This window comes from Caretta caretta, chromosome 16 (genome assembly GCF_965140235.1).
Source record: "Caretta caretta isolate rCarCar2 chromosome 16, rCarCar1.hap1, whole genome shotgun sequence".
NCBI lineage: Eukaryota > Metazoa > Chordata > Testudines > Cheloniidae > Caretta > Caretta caretta.
In genome coordinates this window covers 12,294,236-12,317,900 of record NC_134221.1, presented here as the reverse complement: position 1 = coordinate 12,317,900, position 23,665 = coordinate 12,294,236, and the positions used below count along the sequence as shown (strand labels likewise).

The 23,665-nt window shown below is 45.4% G+C and overlaps 2 protein-coding genes and 1 long non-coding RNA gene across 3 annotated transcripts; 1 reads left to right on the top strand and 2 right to left on the bottom strand.

Annotated features, from left to right (window-relative positions):
* Nucleotides 1–321: 321 nt before the first annotated feature.
* LOC125623565 (alpha-1-acid glycoprotein 1-like) lies at nt 322–12,408 on the bottom strand. Its single transcript, XM_048823145.2, has 6 exons — nt 12,112–12,408; nt 9,723–9,865; nt 8,122–8,195; nt 7,316–7,426; nt 3,817–3,920; nt 322–472 (listed from the first exon to the last, which is right to left on the bottom strand). The coding sequence occupies exons 1-6, from the start codon at nt 12,223–12,225 to the stop codon at nt 353–355; spliced, it is 666 nt and encodes a 221-aa protein (XP_048679102.1). The 5' UTR covers nt 12,226–12,408; the 3' UTR covers nt 322–352.
* Nucleotides 12,409–15,681: 3,273 nt separating this feature from the next.
* Nucleotides 15,682–23,139, bottom strand: LOC125623586 (alpha-1-acid glycoprotein 1-like). Its single transcript, XM_048823188.2, has 6 exons — nt 22,948–23,139; nt 20,793–20,935; nt 20,424–20,497; nt 19,729–19,830; nt 18,842–18,942; nt 15,682–16,029 (listed from the first exon to the last, which is right to left on the bottom strand). Exons 1-6 carry the CDS (start codon nt 23,059–23,061, stop codon nt 16,000–16,002), a joined length of 564 nt encoding a protein of 187 aa, XP_048679145.1. The 5' UTR covers nt 23,062–23,139; the 3' UTR covers nt 15,682–15,999.
* On the top strand, nt 18,028–22,524 carry LOC142069425 (uncharacterized). Its single transcript, XR_012665246.1, has 3 exons — nt 18,028–18,112; nt 20,885–21,365; nt 22,313–22,524. It is a non-coding gene; the product is annotated as an uncharacterized LOC142069425 (long non-coding RNA).
* Nucleotides 23,140–23,665: the final 526 nt, after the last annotated feature.

Here is a 23,665-nt window from a genome sequence, read left to right as displayed (position 1 = left end):
GGAGTGCCCTCTTCTGGTGATCACAACACTGCGTGGCATCAATGCCTTGCCACAGTGGAAATATTTTCCCATTTGGTGCTGTTGAACCATCAGTGTAAACTCAGCGCTCTGAGCCAGCAGTGAAGAAATGTCCAAGTTTCATGCTGGTTTGCAACCATGGTTACAGCCATTTGTCCAGCATGTGGAAAGTTGGCCTATTAACTGTCTATTTGCAAATAACTAGGAAAATCAAAACTAGCTGTGATCTCTCTTCACTAACCCTGATCTATCTATCTAGTAGAGCAACTCCCCTGATGTTGCATCAACAATACACAGCAGAAATAATTAGGAAAACTTTTATTTGCTGCAGAGGTTAAGTGGTCAGTTGCTGATGTCCAGCTCCGCTAGCTTCAGAGTTATCCTTGGACTGCATCTGGGGTCTCCTTGCCTGGGGAATCGTTTGTCTGGTTTCTTTCATTTGGCACAGCTCCTTCTGAGAAAAATATGCAGCGAATACAATTGATGTCAGTATGGCACCAACAAGAGAGAGTTCTCCAGAGCAACAGGATCACTTTTTTTTTTTTCTTTGAGTTTTTGCTCAGCAATAAATTAGCCCCCAAAGGAACTGGGTCACCCTGTTGGGAGAAACTGGGCCTGTGTTAATTGTGTGCTTTACCCATGGTTAACACTGTTACAGTAGCTGTAACCTCTCCTACGCCATTCCCTGGATTCTGCTGATCTGTGATCACAGAACTTTTTTCTTTTTCTGGGTGGGATTAGAACTGCAGCTAACAGTTCTTCTAAGTCTGTAATATAAAGTAGGAACTATACGTAACAACAGTAATGCTACTTTGTGACCTCTACATTAAGCATGCCCTAAAGTGAATATGGGAAAATAACTATATGAATTAAAAAGGGTGAAATCCTTTTTTTAGAAGCTCAAGGAATTAGGTAAAAAATTGTACTCTTAAAAGACGTACTGAAGTTAAATCCCCCGTCAACATATTTCTTTAACTATATTAATATTGACGTCCTAGATTGAAAATGTAACATTTTAAAACCTGTTATGCTTGTTACTACTTCTGCTCTGTTCACTTGCATTTCTTTCAGCCTGGCTAAGGAAAATCAAAGTCAGTCCTAGTTTTGGTATAGTCACTTTCACTTTAAAATTTTTAGGGCTGCAGAGGTTTTGGGTCTCAGATTCTGCAGGGGAATCTTTCTTTCTTTATTTGAAAGCACCTGTGTTCATCAGAACTTTGAAAAAACAAGACTGATCTGCACTATTCCTATTGGTTTTTCTGAAACTTATGATTTTTACCAGAACTTAAATTTGGTCCAAATGTAGGGTTGTCCCTTTAAGTTTACAACAACCCATAATTAGCTTGTTGGGAACAAGTAGCTACCTCCACAGGTGATTACAAATTGGCTTACCGGGAGAGCTGGCTGCTCAAAGGGGAAAGAAGGAGCAAATCGAGACACAGGCTTCAGGTTGTCTGACTATTCTTTCTAGAATTCTGTTCAATTTAGTAGTGGCAACTGTTTCAAAGCTTTCCTTTCAGTAATTTGTTTCCCCTTGACCTTAATTGTCATATGAAAGTGTGGGAGATTCCCCATGAGAAATTCCTCTATTACTCTGGTGTGGAAGTACTCAAATTCTCTCTGGGACTAGGCTTTCTCTACTAACCTTTAAGTGGTGGGCTGCCTAATGAGACCACCTGAAGCTGGATTCAGGTACTAATTAGGAACAGACATTCCTGAAGAAGCAGAGGAGATGGCACCGGATCACATATGGTAAGAGTTATCCCTGCACCACCATTTTGTCTGGAAAAGAATGTATGCCTGCCAGGACTATAAAGTTACCTAGAGATCTTAGTAGTTTGTTTGGACATAAGCCTCTGAACTAGGTGTGTATATTAACTGGAACAGGGAAAGGGTCTGGCTCTACTGTCTTGAGCTATGTTCTTATTAAATCTTTCAAATTCCAGCACCCTTGGGCTATTTCTTGGGTGGGAGACCTCCTAGAAAACCCCAAACTTCTATAGGAAGTGGGGCTGGTTGTTCAGTGGGGACAGGGAGTGCTCTTCCTTTGGAATCAGTACTGAAGGAATGCTTTGGAATGGAAATGGGGGCAGGAGGGTGGATGATGTGCTGTTGAAGAGTTTTGTCTTTCAGCTGACGCTTTCTGCCAGATCCAGACTGAGATCTGTAGCTTTAAATTCCGGTCTGAGTAACTTTTTCTGGCTAAATTAGCTCCTGCAGGGTCAGCTAGTTTTAGCATTCTTCATTTCCTGCTATGTCCTAAACCAGGGTTCTCAAATTTTTGGGGGCTCAGCACCCATTTGTAAATGTTTATGGCCTGTTGCGACCCAATAAATAACCTGGGGGTGGAGGCCCTGGGACCAAGCTATAACTAGGCATTATAGGACCCAGGGTGAGCAAGCACCCTGATTTTTTTTCTTTTTTCTTTTTGGTTGTGTTCCCCCTGAACCCAGACAAGCTGGGTGGCCAGCTGAGGAGTTGGGTGGAGATGGCGCTCCCTCTGAGCCCAGCCACGCGGGGCTGGCCTGACCAAGCCTCACTGACCCAAGCTGCCCCCGTAGCTTTGTACCTTGGGTGGCTGCCCCACTTGCCCCGCCCTGGTTACGGCCCTGCCCTGGGGTGGTTTTGGTCAGATCCTGCCCTGGGGGGTGTCCTGCCTGGGCACTCACCCCACAGTGGCAGCTCCTGTGCTGTGGGGCTGGCTGGGCTCGGCTCTCCACTTCAGGTATTGCGACCCCTGGGCTTACAGTGCCACTTAAATTGGATCCCTCCCGCCCCCCTGGCTGGATCATATTTGTGTGAGTGGGCTTGTGACCTGCCTCTTGGGGTTGCAGTGCCACTCACTCAAATTTGGCCTACCCAAATTCCTGGGCCAAACCTGAGTGGTGCTGGGACCCCAGAGATGGCAGTGCCTGGAGCAGGGAGGCGAGCCCAGCCAGCCCCATAGGACAGGAGCTGCCACATGACTCTCTAACACATTCTGGTGATCCAATTTTAGGTTTTGACCCATGGGTTGAGAAACCCTGTTCTAAATTGTTGTGCGGTGTGGTGTTAGCAGTTGCCATGTTCCTCCCCACAGATGGCTCCATTTTAGTGATAAGTGAGTTGTTCCTTGAATGTGTGGCTTATAAATTACTCTGATATGAATGATACTATAGAAATGTAAGATATTATAGATAGAGGAAGGTTGCGTCTGTGGGTATATTCTTTTTGTATTTAAATCCTGTACTTAATTCCTGTTCTGAGGGGGGGAGGTGGTGGTTGGGTTTATGATCTTTACAAACTACACATTTTTAGTGCATTGTTCTGTGAATATGTGTGTCCATCACATGAAGATTTGTTTTCTGGGAGTAAAACTTTCAGAAGCACCCAAGTCCCATTTTCAAAAGTGATTTAGACACTTAAGTGTCTAAATCCAATTGATTTTACAAGGACATTTAGGGTCTTAAGTGCCTAGGTCACTTTTGAAAATGGGACTTGAGTGCTTTTGAAATTTTCCCCTGGACTATACATTGCGGTGATCTAAGGCTATTTATTCATTTTTTATAAAACTCCTTGTAGCTGAGGCTGGCCCCTTTTCCCTCCTGGCTCCTGAGGGTTACAATATTGTTGCATCTGAAGAAGTGGGTTTTTTACCCACGAAAGCTTATGCCCAAATAAATCTGTTAGTCTTTAAGGTGCCACTGGACTCCTTGTTGTTTTTGTGGATACAGACTAACATGGCTACCCCTCTGAATATTGCTGTGTGGCACTGAAGATGGGGAGAGGATGTTTACTGATCCATAATGAGAACTTTACCTTCTGCCATGGTGCATAAATTATTTCCTCTTCATGAAGGCCCAGACATTTAGCGTGGTCTCTGAATTCCTCCAACTGGGTTTTACTCATGTTTTGGTTCCGGGCTGTTTTAAAAAGGGAGAAATTGCAGCATTAAATATTAGAGAGCAGTTTAGTAGGCGCTTGATGAATATAATTAGTTTAGGCATATAATTTCCATGTTCCTTACCTATCCTCCCTGTTTCTTCATTTCCTCTGTTTGACACACTTAACCAGGTTGTCCTAGTAAGAGATTCTCTCTCCTCTCCATTCATGTCACTTTATCTGTACTGTGAGTGTTAACCCCCACAGGGTATGTATTTATAACACATTTGTAAAGTTGCACCTCTCTAGCGGCTGGTTCATATAGAGCAGCGGTGTCCAATATGTTCACTACTATCCACATGTGGCAAATAGGCTATTGAATTGTGGCTAATGCTTGTGGCTTTTTTATAATGTGGCGAATAAGAAAAATTCAAAACTACAAATGTGGCTAGCATTGAATTTCTATTGGACACCGCAGATATAGAGGATAACAGTATACTATTGCTACTAGCTAATGGTGCTCCTTTAGCTTGTGTAGTAGAGGTCAGTGCTGTGGTGCAGAACATCTGAAGTCCAAATCATGCTGATGATGACTCTTGGTGTGTATGGAAGGCTGTCATATGTTAATCAGTACATGCTCACCTTCCTGATTAACAGGGCATACTGCTTAATACATAATTGCTTTAATGCACCAGAGCTGAGTGGTATATATTTACTGAAAAATTAGTCCTCTGATGTTTTGTGCTAATAAAATGCATTTTCAATTAAGATGGTTTTATAGAAATCAGTTTTTCAAGGCACCTAATAATCCCTTTGCTAAAATGTGTGCTTCCCACATTTAGCCTAGAACTCTCTATCTGCAGCTCTTCTGTCACCGGTGCTCTACTTGCTGAGCAGTGAATCAGGAGAAGTGAACTTCCAAAGCTACTTAAACCCACCATCAGAGCCTCATTTGGGCTAATATGGCTGGAAAGCCTGAATGCAGCTCAGAGAGGCATGAATCTTACTGGCTTGGTGGGTGTAATCCCATTCTTGAAGGCTCAAGTGAAGGAGAGCGGGAAGGAGAACAATTCCCACTTCTCTCCTCAGCTTGGGCATCTGGCTCTCCCGCTCCAGTGTGGCTGGTGTAGTGGGGGATCTGTCTGTTGTGAAATACTTTAACTGCTGCCCATTCTTCATGGTGCTGAGGGACACAGAACCATAACAATGGGCACTTCAGCCTGCTTGCCATGTGACCTGACCCAGACCTACCAGCTGGGGAAGCCCTATCCTCTGTGGTCCCTGGTGATTCCATTCCCCCGCCATGGAGGCAGGCAGGCAACTCATCTGCCCCTTCCTACTACAGAGCTTTTATGAGGGGAAAGGCCAACACACACTCTCCCAGATTTCTGACAGCTTGGCTTAGTAAATGGCTGGACTGAATCCCAGCCATGTCCCGGGGCTGCATAGGCTCTGGGTGAGTTTTTCCCCTCAGCACTGCTTCTCCTTCTGAGGTGCCTCGCTCCCCTGCCGGCTACAGAGAGAAGGCGAGGGGAGAAGGGCCTGTCCCTCCTGTTCCATCCCCCCCCCCCCCCCCCCCCCCCCCCCCCCCCGTCAGGGTGCTTGGAGATCTCTGCGGGCACTAGATTGCGGTTTCCCTCTCCCAGCTCAGTCAGCCCCACTTCCTCAAGCAGGATTGAGAACACAGGCACCATCTCAGCAGCTGACTCTAGGCAGTGGTTCTTCAGCCTGTCCCTCCATCCCCCCGAACCACCTCAGCAGAAAAGGAGCCAGGCAGGACTGGAGAGGCTGGCTTCAGTGGCTAGTGACGCCCCCTCTGTTAGGGGAGCACAGAGTTTCCAACTCTCACGATATTTGGTATTTGTGTTTCTTGTGAATATTGCCCTTGTGGTGATTTGGCTGCCATCTTCCATTACTCTCAATGGGATGGAGGCCATAGGCTTCTCTCAGTCAAGATGGCTGCCATTCCCTTTTAGTTTCTGTATGTGGAATTGAGGCTACCCTGAGTCATGATTGTTACCATATCTTATTATTTTCACTGAGATTGAAGCCAGGCTGCACTCTAGGAAGATGGCCACTCTAAGGGCTCTAGGGTTGGGCAAGTGGGCAGGAGTTTGAAGGGGCTGGAGAGGGCCAAGAGGCAGCAAGAGACTGGGGGGTGTGGGAGGGACACAGGTGGGGGAGCCAGAAAGAGGGAAACAGAGAGAGGGGAGGTCAATATAAGGATGAGCATGGGACAGACGATGGAGACAGCATGAAGGGAGAATGTGGGTGGGACAGGAAGGGAAGTGGGAGGGGACGGAGAGGGATAGCATGGCATCATTTGCGATGAGAGGAGATAGGATTTGAGGTAAGTGGAGTCCACTTCTAAACAGCTTTGGGTGTACACAATGTGGTGGGAGAAAATGGCATCTTAGCTGCACATTTTTGCTCTAGGATCGGTACCCCAAATCAGTATTTGTAGCCCAAGAAAACCCACTGTACACTAAAAAGCCCCAGGCTGTGGGTTCCATCTGTTCACCCCGGGGGCTGACAGGACGTCTCCTAACGTAAACATTCTAGGTCGCTGGCACTCAGCAGAGGCCATCTTGTGCCAGCACTGCTGAGGAGCCCAGAACGTTCCGCAGTGCTCGGCTGATCCCTTCCCTTCCTGAACCCAGTCACAGTCAGCTAAGGAGCTCCCAAGTGACAGCCCCAGTGCTGGTCCAAGCACCACACTACGCTTGGGCATTGCTCTCTAATACCCCGTATCCTTCACTTGTTCTCCGGTGTCACTTCTGTTCGTCATAAAGGCACCCGCTATAAGCGGCGGGTGGGACTGCCATTATTGTCTGTGCTTGTGCGTTCCCTGTGACCTGCTGAGGGATAGATGTTACAGAAAGTGCTGGGGGTCCTTAGGCAGGTCTCTGACTGCTCTGGAGGGGTGAGGCACTCTGTGGAAAGTGCTGGGACTTTCTTCCGTATGTAGTGGCTTCTGAGCCGGAAGGAGTAAAGAGAAGTTGTACCTTGTGGAGTAGCAGAGTGATCTGGTTGGTGAGGGGGCTTTATAAGTTCCAGTATTGCCAAGCCCAAGTGTGGAAAAAAATAATGAATTAGGCCACTTAAAATCATGAGATTGGCTTACAATCATGTGCTTTTACAAAACCAATACATTTTGAGTTTTTTATTGGCATTCTGGTTTTTGAACCTACAGGGTGCACTTGGGTCATATTTTCAAGCTTTTGTTTGTGACTACAATGGCTACAAACTTTTTAAAATGGAGGCTCCAATTTTTATGTATTTCTGTAACTCCAGCAGCTGGGGCTCCAAGAAAACCACCAAATATCATGAGAGCTGGCAACACTGAAAATTCTGACGTAGTTTTATTATATGGGGGTGAAGCTTCTTCATATCCTCAGATCACAGCTTCAAGTTATATTATAATGGGTTTGCATACCATAAAGATACAATCCTGTGTAGTTCTTCTCCTTATGCATCTGGTATTGAATGAGGAAAATCTCTTTGGAACTGCTGTTCATAAGCTTCCCCATGGTGCGCTGGTTCTTGGCTTCGCGAAAACACAGTCAGGGGTTGGGAAGGGGAGCAGTAAGAATATATAATTTGACACAATTCTGTATAACAAGACCTGGTATAAACCTACAAGAATTGCTAACACTGGACAGAGTTTATTGGTCTGATTGCAGATGAATACATGTTTTGCTACCATCTGCTCAGGGATCTGATCATGTGCAGAAAAATCCTATCCTGGTGTAGCTTCTTCTATAGGGCCCAGTCCAACTCCCAGCAGTCAGTGGGAGAAAATCTCCCATTGATTTCAATGCAAGGCCTTTAGTTTTTTGGTCTTCTTTTAGATAATGACCTGGGATTTTAAGGAGCCAAAGATGCCTGGCCCTCATCCTAACATGGATGTATGCAGCTGGCTCATGATTCCTTGGTGTGTTCAGCCATAAATGGTTGTGCATGGCTCTCTGACTGCTATCTTATCTCTCCAGAATGGTGCAAAGAACTGCCCCAATGAGGAGGGGATCATTCCAAGGGTGAATCTGTCCCTCAAGTTCTCAGTGGATTCGGTTACCTGATTCCTCCCTGTACTGAGGCTTCAAATGTGCAATGGAAAATGAGATGCACCCAAGAAACTAATTTATAAACTCCTGACCCCCTCCCCTGTCCACTTGCCCTCCTCTATGTTTAGATAATGATGCCTCTGTGTGCTCCGCTTCCCCCTTGTCATCCGATTCTTACCATACTTGATCAGTGTGGCATTATTGATAGAGACTTCAAGGTAAGTTGAGTTGCTTGAGAAACATTTGTCCCTGCTAAAAAGAGAGGGGGGGGGGTGAACATGCTATAACTACAGAGGTGAGGGTAAAAATTCTACTGTCTTGAGACACTTGGAGGCAAATTCTACCATTAGAGTTGAGAGAGAGAGAGAGTGATTTTTAAGGTCAGAAGGCACCATTATTAGATCATCTAGCTTCTAGCCTTACCTCCTGTATAAGACAAGTCATAGAATTTCACCCAGTTTACCCCTGCATTGAGCCCAATAACTTGTTTGACAAAAGTACATATTTTAGATAGGTGTCCAATCTTGACATGAAGACATCAAGATATGAGGAGTCCACCACTTCCCTTAGTGTTTGTTCCAGTGGTTAATCACCCCCACTTTGTTTAAAAAGAAAAAGGGGGGGGGGAGCTTATCACTAATTTGAATTTCCTGGCTTTGATGGCCAGCCACTGATGCTTGTTATGTCCTTCTCTGATAGATTAAAGATTCCTTTAGTGCCCAGTATTTTCTCCACAGGAAAATGCATCCGATGAAGTGAGCTGTAGCCCACGAAAGCTTATGCTCAAATAAATTGGTTAGTCTCTAAGGTGCCACAAGTCCTCCTGTTCTTTTTCCCCAGGAAGGTATTTATATAAACTGATGGGAGCTACATGCCTTCATATAGTGCCTAGTGTCTGTGTGTATTACACACACACTGGTGTATTGTGTGGTACATTGGTACACTTATACAAAGTATTTATACTGCAGGGCACTCAGGATATGCCCAGCTTCTTCCACCTGTTTCACATATGCAAGACTGAGGGGAAGAGAGTTTAGTGCCAGACTGATGGCCTCTATCTATCCACAGGTCAGAGTGAGCACAAGCAACTGAGGAGGGCTGGGCAAACATGAAGAGGTCCTGCCAGGACCATGATAGAACCTGTTGCTTGGATAGGAGGGATTCAATCTACGGAGGCCAGGGACAGAGCGAGGCAGAGATGGGGCTGCAATGCCTGGCTCATGGTACAGCCCAATGCTGTTTTTACCGTGCATGAACATCCATGGTCTGGCAGATACAGCATAAGCAGGCAGCCTTTGTGTTGCAGGGGACAGTCTAGTACATTAATATGGATGCAGGGTACCTAGCGAGAGATTGATTAGGAGAACAAGAAAGAATCTAACCTGACTGCAAGGACCATGAAAGAGGTCAGAAAAACCAACGGAAAGAAAAAAAAACAAATACGAAACCAATAGATTCCAAGGCTATAAGGGACCATTGTGATCATCTAGTTTGACTTGCTGTGTAACACGGGCCATAGAACTTCCCCAAAATAATAATAAGATGGCAGGATAAATTAAACTTTTGTAGCGCTGTTAGTAGGAGGCTTAGTCAGACGTGAACTAGTGAGGGAGGAGAGAGAGACATACAGATCACTAGGAAAAAATTACATAGAGAAACTTTTAACAAACATTCCCTTGTTCCCTCTTTGTTCAGGTGATGCTAATTTATGGTATAAAAATAAGGTGAGCAGATGGACAAAGGGAAGAAAAGGAGGCATTGAAGAATGAACAGTCTTACACTGTGACATGCTGGTTGATGAGTAACTCCTGCTCCTGCTCAGTAGGGTTCACATCAAGATAACCATTATCTATCAGCACCATTTCCAGCAGGTGAAAGGGGAACTGAGAGGCACCAGCTATGTAGAACCATTTCCCCAGCAGCTGTGAAGATAAAGGGGGGGCGGGGAGGTGGGGGAAGGAGAATAGAATAAGGGACTCTTACGGAGTTCCAAGAGGGAAAATGAATGACTTGTCTTTACATAAGCTTTCCTGAGCAACAGCTCACAAGTACTCCTTTTCTTTTTGCGAATACAGACTAACACTGCTCCTACTCTGAAACTTGTCTTTACAGTGACAAGTCTTGCTCTCATATTCTGCTGTAGTACTGCGTTTTGCCCCGGCAAGTTCTCTCATTAAAACTAGCAAGAGTAGCCAAAAGAGAGAAAGAAACAGCATTCTTTAAGGTGGATAAAAATATTGAGTGTGTTGGTTTTTCTAAGGTAGCTTTTTGGTTTTTTTTTTCCCCCCTTTCATCCTTGTGTCACTTTTAAATGGTCAGTGAAGTCACATTGTGGGATTTGTTTTGCATTAAAACTTTAATTTATTTTGGAAACTTTTCGAGTTTGAAATTCTGATTTTGAAATATAATCCCAGGGGAATTTGGTGGGGGGGAAAAGAGAACGGGGCTATTACAAAATCCAATGGGACTGAAAATATTTATGAATATGTCAAAACATATATGGATTCTTTCCCATTTTCCATCAGTTCTACAACCAGCTAATGACAGGTTTCAGAGTAGCAGCCGTGTTAGTCTGTATTTGCAAAAAGAAAAGGAGGACTTGTGGCACCTTAGAGACTAACAAATTTATTTGAGCATAAGCTTTCGTGAGCTACAGCTTAGGGTTATGGTCACGAAAACTTATGCTCAAATAAATTTACCAGCTAATATTCACTGTTTATATTGTGACATAATATAGTACTTAAGTGCTTACAGTCGTGGGATATTTTGGTGACAAATGTACTTGAATTCAGTGTTTGCTATGTAGGGAAGTATTCTCCACGTTTTACGAATGGGGAAACCGAGGCATAGAAGATGCATAGATAGTTTGTTGCAGAGACAAAAAGAGAATCCAGGTTTCCTGATTCCTAATCCTGTACTTTAACCTTTTTATCTTGGGTTTTATATTTGAGAGAGTATTATATTGTGATGTAAACTTTGGGTGCTTCACCCTGTAGCATAAGCTGGCTAGATTGTCGGGCTCAACGGGTAGTTATCAATGGTTCCATGTCTAGTTGGCAGCCGGTATCAAGTGGAGTGCCCCAAGGGTCGGTCCTGGGGCCGGTTTTGTTCAATATCTTCATAAATGATCTGGAGGATGGTGTGGATTGCACTCTCAGCAAATTTGCGGATGATACTAAACTGGGAGGAGTGGTAGATACGCTGGAGGGGAGGGATAGGATACAGAAGGACCTAGACAAATTGGAGGATTGGGCCAAAAGAAATCTGATGAGGTTCAATAAGGATAAGTGCAGGGTCCTGCACTTAGGACGGAAGAACCCAATGCACAGCTACAGACTAGGGACCGAATGGCTAGGCAGCAGTTCTGCGGAAAAGGACCTAGGGGTGACAGTGGACGAGAAGCTGGATATGAGTCAGCAGTGTGCCCTTGTTGCCAAGAAGGCCAATGGCATTTTGGGATGTATAAGTAGGGGCATAGCGAGCAGATCGAGGGACGTGATCGTTCCCCTCTATTCGACATTGGTGAGGCCTCATCTGGAGTACTGTGTCCAGTTTTGGGCCCCACACTACAAGAAGGATGTGGATAAATTGGGGAGAGTCCAGCGAAGGGCAACAAAAATGATTAGGGGTCTGGAACACATGACTTATGAGGAGAGGCTGAGGGAGCTGGGATTGTTTAGCCTGCAGAAGAGAAGAATGAGGGGGGATTTGATAGCTGCTTTCAACTACCTGAAAGGGGGTTCCAAAGAGGATGGCTCTAGACTGTTCTCAATGGTAGCAGATGACAGAACGAGGAGTAATGGTCTCAAGTTGCAGTGCGGGAGGTTTAGATTGGATATTAGGAAAAACTTTTTCACTATGAGGGTGGTGAAACACTGGAATGCGTTACCTAGGGAGGTGGTAGAATCTCCTTCCTTAGAGGTTTTTAAGGTCAGGCTTGACAAAGCCCTGGCTGGGATGATTTAACTGGGATTTGGTCCTGCTTCGAGCAGGGGGTTGGACTAAATGACCTTCTGGGGTCCCTTCTAACCCTTATATTCTATGATTCTATGATAAGACCCAAATATCTTAGTGGATGGTCCCCACTGCCCAGTTCCTGCCTGGTCATTGCATGGAATTGGAGTGTAATCACCAGAAGAAGCAAGACCCTCTGCAAGGCTTTTCTTACCTTGGATGCTGTAGTGTTGTCTGGGATTTGTGGAAGCAGGAGTTCACAGTGCAGGCGCATAGCACTGAGGATATGTGCTAAGCTGAGAAACGTAACAATGCAGGCTAGTGCCATGGCGTCTCTTCAAGGGAGATGAGAGAGTGTGGGAGTAATCCCTCTGACTGAAACGTCTCAGTTTAGGAATCTGTGTATAGAGATTTCTATGCAACTGTTCAACTGTCCAGTTGTGTCAGGGCAAATCTGCTAGGTGCATGTCTCCGAGACAGCCTGTGTAGCATTTGTGTGGAGATGAAGCAATGATGTGCCTTTCCAGGAAATCTCCCAGATAAAAGCTGCATCATTTGCACTGCAGTCTGAGCTTTAATTTGGCCTAAACACTGGCTTTGAGCTAATGCATGTGACATGCTACTTTAAGGTGGTTCTCTGAAAGATATCTGTGAGGGTCTTTGGTTCCACTGCAAAAAGGACTTTGATATCATACGTTGCAAAAGTGAGTGGGCCCAATTACGTGCACACAGGCTGAGATAGGTTGAACCCTGGTAGGGCTGGAACTGCAGTTCTGTGTCATTGTCCTCGCATGTGGCTGATTGGGATTTCCTCCAAAGGGCAGTGACTCAGCACCTGGTTTGCATTTTCTACCCCTTGCATATTCCATTCCTGCAGGGTTCTTTTAATCTGTAACCTTCCGGATCCTGCAGTCCTTCCTCACACTGTTCATGGATTTCAGTGGGAGTGAAACACACACACACTGCAGAATGAGGCCATTGGATTTTACCAGCCCAACCAGTTCAAAGATACAGTATGTAGAAATTAAAAACCTTATTAATGGAGAGATTCTATAATGGTTCATCCCCCATTTTATCCCTTCTGTGAAATCCAGGGGGTCAGTCTGTAGTGGCTCTGGTGATGAGTGGGGCAGCGATGCAGTATAAACACAGGATGCATCTCTGGCTGTGCATATTGGAAGGAATGTGTAATGAAATCAAAGCTCTGCAACAACCATTTTTGCAACTGGAAGTCTATTGGCTATTTGACACTGATTTCCCATCCTGCTGCTCCCCTTTCTTCCCATTGCTGAGTCGCTACCTGGATGTAGGGCAAGGTGAAACCTTCAAAGCAAAAGAGAACTCTGCTATCCGTAATGAAGTCCTGGTTAGAAGTTGTGGGGTTTGTGAAATTTCTGGTGACAAAGTATTGAATTCTCAGTTCTCTGTGTGGTAGGGAAATATTCACTGGGAAACTGAGGCACACAGGGACTGACATTTACCGAAAGTCACACAGCAAGTCTGTAGAAGAGGCAGGAATAGTCATAGGCACCAGTCTCCTGATGTCTTGCCTGGTGCCTTAGTATTTTATCTAGGGTTTTATATTTGAGAGATTTTTGTGATGTAAATTCAGGGTGCTGTGCACTCTGTACAACAGATATGAAGACATTAGTGAACTGTCTTCTCCGTACAGTTGTTGTCCAGCCTTTGCTTGGAACTGGGGTGTAACTGCCAGAAGAAGCATGACCCTACCTAGGGCTTTTCCTACCTTGAATGCTGTGGTGTTATCGGGTATTTGTGGAAGTAGTTTAAAATCCAAAGGTTGAGCAGTGAGGAGATGTGCTAAGCTGAGAACAACAGCAATGTAGACCAACATAGTGCCAGGGCTTCACATGAAGGGAGGTGGAATAAAATGCACTGGCTGAAGTTGCTCATCTGGGCACAGGAATCTATTTTATTCACCCTCATCTCTATAAAAATCAGCCTGCCACTTTCGGGGGAGTAAATCTACTGTACAAATATACATGTAATAAACTCGTGCCACATTGTATTTGATTAAGTAATGAGGCGTTTTTCTGCGAAATTTCCATGATTTTAAAAAAGTATCTTTTGCATTGAATTCTGCACTTTAATGTGGCGTGAAATAGGCAGCTCTGAGCTTTTTCATGTTTGCAGATGAAACAAAACTCCATGTCATACTGCACTTTTCTGTTGAAAGTTCCTATCACTGACTCCAGGCTTTCAAACCTTATAATGATCCCCAAACATTAAAAAGAGATGAAATAATAAGGTTATAATACTGCAAAAATTTCAAAGAAAGGAAAATTCACAGTTAAAGTCACACAAGCAATCTTGACTGTGCCTTGGTAATGATTCCCTAAGGAACTGTGCGGGATGTTGGTTACATTGTGGTTAGACAGTGTGACTCCCCCAGCAAGTGTAGCTCATGTGTGTGCAGGCTGTGATGGGCATAGTCCAAATGGAACTCCAGTACTGTGTCATTGTCTTCAAAAGGGTGAGGTGTGAATTCTCATCAGAGCCCTGGAGCATGTGTCCTACGGAATATTTTCATTTTCTCCTCACTGTGTGTTCCCCACCCTGCAGGGTGCCTTTCATCTTTAATGTACTCTGATCCTCCTGGCCTTTTGCGTGAGAAGGTTCCACTGAAGTTAATGAAACCTCTATGCATGGGAGACTGCGAGATCAGGCCCTAAAACAATATCAACATTTAGTTTTGAAGCTATAGTTTGTAAAATTTCAGAACAAGTTGAAAGGTTTCCTCTGCATCCATCACTCAGTTCATCAATCAGTCAATCACACACAGTCTACTGAGGACTGTTGCACCAGCCAGAGTGATCACAGTTGATGGCGTTGCACCAGATATCGTGTAGTGACGTTCCCAGATCTGGCTCATTCCTGTGAATTCATGAATCTCTGGGGCAGTCCCGTGATGGTGCTAGATAAGGTCAGGGGGTGCACCCCTTTGTGCATTGATGGCAGATTTAAGAGCATAGTGTGCTGGATTGTTTTTGGCTTTCCTGGCAACATGGCCAGAGACCATGCAATGCTGCTTTTGGATATAGTGAGTGAGTGGGTAGGGGTATTGTGACACCTCGTACTGAAGCAGGGCGGGAATCTTTTAAGTTAGCTGTGCCCTTCCCCAGCTTACCTCTTAGCTGATACCTGAGAGACAGGGATTTTAGGGCCTGTTCCAACTCTCACTGAAGTAAAATGGAATCTTTCCCTTGACTTCTAATGGGAGCTGGATCAGTTCCTTACTGCCAACTAACACTGCTGCTGTTCCTAGTTCCCATGTAGGGGAGCTAAGCTGTACAGCAGGGAAACCAAACAGGGGACTGGAGAGAAAAGACAAAAGGAAATCTTTCTTTTTATCTGGGCTGCAATTTTGATTCATACCCAAGTCTCTTCCATCTCCTTTGCCTCTATCACAGAAGAAAATGACAGCTTTCTCATGGCCCATTACTATGGCACTGCTGGCTTGGTAGTTAACAGCCAATAACTCAGGATTTGTCCCTAAGTGTTATGATGCCACTCGGGGGGGGAAAAAAAGGGTGATGTTATCATTCAGCCATGTTACAGTTGTTTTATAGAAAATTTAAAGGTGTGCGCGTTTGTATATTATTTTGGGGCATAGTAAGTGCTGCTTGAAGGGGCAGATGTCAGTACAAGACCTTTACTGTAGGGAAAAAAAAAGCTGGTATTTGTTTTTGCCATACTCAGATAGCAAACATTTACTGTCAGTCAGATTTATCTTTATTTTTAAATCAACAAGAAAGAACGAAAGTAAAGTCTTCAGGAGAGAGCATAGTGTGTGGGTCTCCTTTGTGAAAATCTGCACTAAGAGCTGAGAACAAATGGTTGCTGAGCTCTGCATGCGTGAAGAGTGCTTAGAAATGTAAAGGTGCAGAACACAGAAAATGAAAATGTCAGTAGTTTGTGCCAAAGAAACCACATGGTCAGATGCAACAAGGGGAGATCCTTCAGTGGCTAAACAGGTGGAAGAGAATTAACAACTGCTGATATCCAGTGTGGAGAGCAACGTTGCTGTGGCAATGTGTGTTACCCCAGTGATGGTTCTACCAGTTCAACTGAGTGCTTTTTGTCATCTTTCTTCTTCCATGGGACACAGATCCTACAGAGATGAACAAGAGTGAGAGTCAGTATCGCGTGTGTAAAATGTGCTCTTAGTAGTACAGGATTTTCTTACAGCAAAACTAACAGTATTTCTTGTGCATTTTCAAATTCCTCCTGCCTAACACACTAGAATCCCCAAAAGGCTAAAATAGTGTCAACTTCAGCAGCCTCTAGGGCAAGAAGTTGTGTCGCAGGAACGTTTCTCTCTATTTAAAGATTTACATTGCTTCAGCTAGGCTGTGGACTTGCTCATTGCTGCTTCGGGAATATGAACAATATGCTTGCTCAGCAGCGAAGATTTTTGTCAAGCAAGCAAATTGAGGTGAATGTTAAAGGCGAAACCCCTTTGCTGGGAGAAGAGAGAGAAGCTGTTAAAATGCAAAAAGAAAAGGAGTACTTGTGGCACCTTAGAGACTAACCAATTTATTTGAGCATGAGCTTTCGTGAGCTACAGCTCACTTCATCAGATGTTTACCGTGGAAACTGCAGCAGACTTTATATACACACAGAAATCATGAAACAATACCTCCTCCCACCCCACTGTCCTGCTGGTAATAGCTTATCTAAAGTGATCAACAGGTGGGCCATTTCCAGCACAAATCCAGGTTTTCTCACCCTCCACCCCCCCACACAAATTCACTCTCCTGCTGGTGCTAGCCCATCCAAAGTGACAACTCTTTACATAATCAAGTCGGGCTATTTCCTGCATAGATCAAGGTTTTCTCACATCCCCCCCACCCCCATACACACACAAACTCACTCTCCTGCTGGTAATAGCTCATCTAAACTGACCATTCTCCAGGTTTAAATCCAAGTTAAACCAGAACATCTGGGGGGGGGGGGTAGGAAAAAACAAGAGGAAACAGGCTACCTTGCATAATGACTTAGCCACTCCCAGTCTCTATTTAAGCCTAAATTAATAGTATCCAATTTGCAAATGAATTCCAATTCAGCAGTTTCTCGCTGGAGTCTGGATTTGAAGTTTTTTTGTTTTAAGATAGCGACCTTCATGTCTGTGATTGCGTGACCAGAGAGATTGAAGTGTTCTCCGACTGGTTTATGGATGTTATAATTCTTGACATCTGATTTGTGTCCATTTATTCTTTTACGTAGAGACTGTCCAGTTTGACCAATGTACATGGCAGAGGGGCATTGCTGGCAGTATTCCTTGTGTGGGTTTGCATTGCCTATTGTTAGCTCATTAAGGGCTCGCAGCTGCCCCAGCCAGCTACTGGGGAGAGCTGGCTGCTCAGAGGGAAGGAAGAAGCATTTATTAAATGGGCCTGAGTATGTCTGGCCTTGATCATGGTGTGCTGGCTCAATGTTTTTGGAGGCCCTGGGTTTGGCAATCTCAGTTTTCACTATGGTGGTGTTTAAACCTGACAGGATTCCAAAAGACTTGAAAGGTTTAAGGAATGGACTGGTGAATGTGGAGTCTGGTGGCACTTCCCTAAGGAAGGCAAGGATTAGGCAGTTTGGAAGGGAAGGACTCTGATCTAACACCAGCCCAGTACATGGTCAGTACCTATTGGTTTTACAATAACTGTGAGGTTTATGTCTCTTTTGGGGAAGGGGTCTGTGCAGCTAAAGTTCTCTCTGTTTAATTCCTATCAAGGCATGGGGGTAGACGGTTTGCTCCTGTATTCTTTCTGGTTTATATTATACTTGCTGTGAATACATTTGTGGCCACTAGGGAACATCATGGTTGTCCCTATGGTGCACACTTGGCATTTCATGAGGACAGCTAGCTTAGACCCTCCTTCTAACTCGGAGCTACGGGAGAGTCTCCACTGGGGTTACCAGTATAAGTTCTACAGTACAGAGGTGGGCAAACTACGGCCCGTGGGCCCGTTTTGCCCGGCCCCTGAGCTCCTGGCCCGGGAGGCTTGCCCCCGGTCCCCTCTCCCCCGCAGCTTCTGCTCCTGACGCTGCTGGAGCAATGCTCTGGGAGGCGGGGCTGCAAGCTCCTGGGGCAGTGCAGCTGCAGAGCCCGGCCTGACCCGGTGCTCTGCGCTGCGTGGTGCGTGGCTTCCTGTCCTGGAGCAGCTGCGCCGCCAGCCAGCGGTGCTCCAGGCAGCGTGGTAAGGGGGCAGGGAGGGGGGTTGGATAGAGGGCAGGGGCTGGGGGTGTGGATGGGGTCAGGCCGGTCAGAGGGCGGGGAATGGGGGCAGGAATTCCGGGGGCAGTCAGGGAGAAGGGGTGGTTGGATGGGGTGGGGGTCCCGGGGGGGGCAGTCAGGCAGGAGAGGGGGTGTTGGATGGGGTGGCGGGGGGGTGGGGGGTCTGGGGGCGGTCGGGGGACAGAGAGTGGGGGGTGGGGATGGATGGGGCAGGGGTCCCGGGGGGGTTGGATGGGGCAGGGGTCCTGGGGGAGCCGTCAGGGGGTGAGAAGCAGGGGGGTCGCATAGGGGGTGGGGGGGCCAGGCCACACCTGGCTGTTTGGGAAGACAGCACCTCCCCTAATCGGCCCTCCATACAATTTCTGAAACCTGATGTGGCCCTCAGGCCAAAAAGTTTGCCTGCCCACCCCTGCTATAGCAGATGGTTGAGCAGTTTTGATTCCATTAATTAAAGGGCAGTGGACGGCTCACTAGCCCATTCATTATATCATATCATCGTGGTGCAGTGCATACTCTTGAATATGTTACGTGTTGGGGTTTGCTTTGGGTTACTAAACTTCTTCTTTCTTTTTTTTAAGCCACTTTTCAGGGAGGAGGCTGGAGCATTTAATTTTGATCCCAATTTCAGTGTGATTCTGAAGCTCTAAAGATGGCTTGATAACTCTCATAGGAACCCCATGTTGATCTTTACCTTATCTAGAGAATAGAATGTTTCCTCTTCCTTCAATCCAAGGCATGCCACTTGAGTTTTGAATTCTTCCAGCTGCTCTGTGCTCATGTTTTGGGCCCGGGCTGTTTTGAAAGATGCAATACTAAATTGCAGAAAATCATTTGGCAGAGTTGGTTTTAGGAGGTATAGTAGCTGCATTGTACCTATGGTTTGTTTGAAGCTTTCACCAACAAAGAGTAGTACTCAGATCTCCTACTCAAAAGCATGTACCTCTCCCCCTTGAGCTAAGGGAGCTGCATCCCCTCTTTATTCTTCTTTGTTGGGACCCTCTATTTCCCCTATTATTATTATTATTGGGTGGGGGAGGGGATAGAAGAGATTTGTCTGGTCAGCCCATCTCCAGTGGGAGATGGAAAGAGTTATGGGGTGTCCCTAAAATCAAAACTGATTCCGAGGTTTTAATATTTACCCTCCTGGCCATAATCTTTTTATCCTAGGACCTAGATAATTGTTGTTAAGCATATACACGGTGCTTTAAAAGATCTAGAATCAGCCACTGTTCCTGCCCAGGCCAGACTAGGCAGCTACTTAATTTTCATGCTCTGTCCCTGCCTTTCTCTTTCTTGGGTCCTGCAGCCACTTTTCTAGGAGCAGAACAGAAGGAAGGATGCTCTTTCAGTTTAGGGCACTGGTCCTTGAGAGACCTGCATTCAGTTCCAGGCTCTTCTTGTGTGCCTTTGGGCAAGGTACTTAATTTACTCTGTCCCTCAGTTCCTTCCCTGTAAAATGGGGATAACTGAACAGCTCTACTTTGCAGGGGGTTTGTGAGATGCTGTCGTAACAGGGGCTACATAGAGCATCTCTGGCTATCTAGGTCCTTTTCTGGTGCGGGGATGTGCTTTACTTACCCGAGATCGATAACCCTTTGTGGGTCCCATCAATGTGGTATAGTGTCATAGTGTCTTCGGAGCGGCTCTTGATAAGTTGTGCTATGCCAGTTTCGTTTGGCCCTTCAGGAGAACAGGCACAAGGGGTGGTTAGAGTATTCGGTCCAAAATCTCAGGAGAAGTGTAATATAAACCTACAAGGACATTTGACTGTATTCTGTGATTTGGTGGTACTGTGTATAGGTGTAAAAAACTCATCTCATACGGACCTAGAAACCGGTGTTTAGATGTGGCTTGGCAGACCTATGTCTCTGTGCTGACCCCTTCACGCCTGCAGGCTAAACCCTTTTGGAAACTAGTGTTAGCTGTAGCAGAATGATCAGCTTTGGCAGTTCTGTGTGTTTGTTGCATATGGAGGCCACTACTGGCTACAGAAATGACCTGATACAGACAAATCCTTCTATCACTGTAATGAGCATGTTGCAAAGAATTGCCCACGAGGAGAGGAAATTATTCCTTGCCAAGTGGGGGAAGCTGACCTCTGGATTCAGATTAGTTATGCAACTCTGCTGTGGGACCAGATAAATGTGTGGTAGAAATGAGAAAGTGAAATGGACAAAAACCTTCCTACCTCTCCAACCACAACTCAATCCACCCTTCCCAATAGGATGCACTGGACATTTCTGCTTTTCTCGTTAGCATCTCTGGATTCTTACCGTGCAGGATCATTGTAAAATTGTCCCAGATGACTGAAATGTAACTGGAGTTGTCCACCACACACTTGTCCTTCCTAAAGGGGAAGAGATTAATCAGTGGACTAACCACAGGGGGTGATGCTCTATGGCTCTCTGGGTTAAATTCTGTTAGCCAATGTGAATTACATGCCTCTATCAAACACAGAACTGCACACAAACTTTCTGTATGTATATTACATTAGCACCCCCAGTCAACTGAGGGAAATCTGAAGGGATTGTCAGGGTAGCTGAATCCACCCTTCTGTTCCAGAGTAGCACTTTGTGTAAATATTTTCCCTGAGTAAGGGAGCATGTCACTGTCAGTAAGGTCTGTGTTGTAAATGCTCTTACAGTTTCATGACTTGTGTGACGGGGAAGTTGTCTTGATGGCTGCTAGGGTATATGAAGTAATAAGCATTCTTTATCAATTCCATCTCCTTTAGGGTGCGTGGGTGCTGAGAGGCCCCAACAATGTAGAACCATTTGCCCAGCAGCTGTGAAGATGAGGAGGGAAGAAAAAGAAACAAATTGTTAGGAGACCCTATAAGCCTCAGCATGTGTGTATGTGTAATTATTTATTTGGATTGTGTATTGGTCCCCGTCAGGATCAGGGCCCCTCTTGTACAAGTCACTGTACGGACACAGAGGAGAATGGTCTCTCTCCTGAACTTACAACTTAAATAGACCTATTTTTTTGTGGCAGTAAGTTTTATGGCAGATTGCCAGTTACCCCATGCTTTTCTCACAGCTGGTGGTGATAGCCTCTTCTTACCTGGTGGAACTAAAGCTTCCCTTGAAAGAGGATCAAGGTGCTGAAAAACCACAACAACCTTCTTACGCCATCAAAGCACTCTGTGCAATGCTCTAGCCTACGTATGTGACCCTAGGCCAGCACCCATGCTACCCATTTGTCCCAAAGTCGTGGTGAGTATTCTAGGTGGGGTAACAGTAATACACTGTTTTCAAACTTGGGGGGAGAGGTTGTGCTAGACCACATGCCCAGGAGAAGGGAAAGATGCCAGATATCACCCCCCATGGAATAAACATGCTGCCTCGTCCACCAGCAAAGAGGATGGTAGCTCCTTGAAAGTCCTCCACCTTCCCTCCCTACTGCCTTGTGTAATGCAGCTGGCTGTGGGAACAGCTCATGTGTACAGGGGTTCAGGCTCAGCTGGCAGCTCACTCTGCTAAACTCCTCTCCTTTGCTCCCATGGCACTTAGCTCTGGATTGGATGGCAACTATGCCCCACTCCCATTAGCAAGGTGTGTTGTCTGCTGGCTGATGAAGTAGGGAGGGGGAATCAGAGCTATGGGTTGGGGGGTAGGGAGAAGAGTTGGCAAAAACAGGCAAATGAACAAAAAAGAATAAGAAATCAAAAGGAAGAGGGGACACAAAAAAGACCAAATGGCAGAGAAGAGATGGGAAAGGAGACATGTAATGTAGGAGGTTGCTGGGGATCAAGCAATTTTTTTACTTTCATAACTGACATGGGATACCCAGTGGTGCCGGGGCTCAGCCCAGGGACAAATTAAGCAGTGGAGACATGTAAAGAAAGTGGACAGTAAAAAGAAGACATAATGACAGCTGTGGCAGCACATGGTACAAGAGGAGAGGGGGGCATTCATGTTCCCTGCTAAGGAGCTGATGCCAACAAAATATGGCTGGAACTGCTGGCATCATTTTAGAAAACTGGAAGCATCTGTAAGCTCCTCTTGTGGAGCCCCTTCATGAGCTCTGTAAAGACAGGAGCCAGCTGCCCTGCAGGCATCCTTCATCTGCAAGAGCTAACCTGTTAGGGCTGTGAGTGGCTCACAGAATGGGGAAGGAGGTCGATTGGTTTTATGCTGGCTTTTTTTTCCTATATCTGCAGAGGGCAGCGTTCCACCTGAGTTTCCAGACTGTAAGCGTTGACTTTAGCTGCCATTGTCGCACTCTCTTCACATTGATTCCACAGTCACTGGCATCACTTCAGAGAGAGATTTATTAAGAATCCCCAGTAAAATAAGTGGCATGAACATTAGGATGCTGAGGGCTCTAAGGTTTCAAGGATACTTTTTTGGGAAGAGGCCCAGGCTCCTGGAATCCCCATCGCTTGGTATGTTTAAAAGTAGGTGGGGAAGGCACTTAGTAAATGTTCCTCAGGGACCAATCCAATGGATTGAGGTGCTCTGTCAAATGGTCTTCCTCTAATTTCTAAGGGTTCCCTCCAGGGTCTATCACTTGGAATCCAGACATCTCCAGGTCTTGGATTAAAACCTGCGGTGCACACCATGCTGTTGCCCAGTTTCCATTCAGTAATTTATATTTCAGCGGGTACTGATGAGGTATAAATACTACTCAGCTTGTAAGATTAAAGCCTGACTATATGGTTAATTTTACTAAATGGTTCCCTTGCCTGCATGCCTGGCCTGTGCCTTAGTCTAGGACAGGTCCTTAATGAACCTCTGAGTGCCCCATCTAGAATATAAGCATCAAAGTTGAGGCCCTTCTAAGGGCACTTCTTACCTTGGTCATTGTTGCATTGTCAATGGTTTCTGGAACTAGAGGCTCACAATCCAGGGGTTTAGCAGTAAGGAGATGTGCTAAACCAAGAATAATTGCAATGCAGGTCAGTGCCATGATTTCTTTTTGAAGGGAAGTGAGAAGCAGTGGAATCAAACTCACCAGCTGAAGCTTCTCATCTCAACACAGGTATCTGTATTTATAGACATTCATGACTCCAAATCTCAGATTTCCCAAATGTACCTCAGAATCCAGGAATTTGCTGGCGACGTGTACCTGACTTGGCCAATGTTCTGTTTGCTTAGTGATGAAGCAATGAGAGGTGCTGTTCTGTTAAACTTCTACCATAAGGCTAAATTCATTTTTGGTTTATGGGGTGTGTTGACAGAATGTAAAAAGCCCTTTAAACAGATCTATAGACAAAATCATTTTCTAATAATTGGTTTCTGTTTGCATCAACTGAAATTAATTTCCCTTGAACATTCATACGGACAGAATGCTGGTTGCACAAATATTCACAAAAAGTATTTTATAAAAGGGGGAGCAAATGGGGTGAATTGGAGTTCAGCAACTTGCTACATCATTAATGGAAAACTTTCCCTGCTGCTCCCCTTCCCCACCCCAATTGTACTCATCAGTGGATGGGATGTGCCTGCTTGCTAATGCGGTGTAATGGCTTCAACTTCCTTTATACTGTTGCTTCCTTATTCCTTGCTGATGA

Bases quoted from the DNA above. Each gene is read 5' to 3' on its own strand.
- LOC125623565 (XM_048823145.2), bottom strand. From the start codon at position 12,225: ATGGCACTAGCCTGCATTGTTACGTTTCTCAGCTTAGCACATATCCTC. The intron at 8,196-9,722 runs GTAAGACTGTTC...CTCTCTTTTTAG, and splicing joins ATCAACCAGCATGTCACAGT to CAGGGACAAATGTTTCTCAA. The intron at 3,921-7,315 runs GTATGCAAACCC...TTTTTAAAACAG, and splicing joins CACAGGATTGTATCTTTATG to CCCGGAACCAAAACATGAGT.
- LOC125623586 (XM_048823188.2), bottom strand. From the start codon at position 23,061: ATGGCACTGACCTGCATTGCAATTATTCTTGGTTTAGCACATCTCCTT. The intron at 18,943-19,728 runs GTAAGTAAAGCA...CTTTCAAAACAG, and splicing joins CAAAGGGTTATCGATCTCGG to CCCGGGCCCAAAACATGAGC. The intron at 16,030-18,841 runs GTAAAGATCAAC...TCATCTCTGTAG, and splicing joins CATTCTATTCTCTAGATAAG to GATCTGTGTCCCATGGAAGA.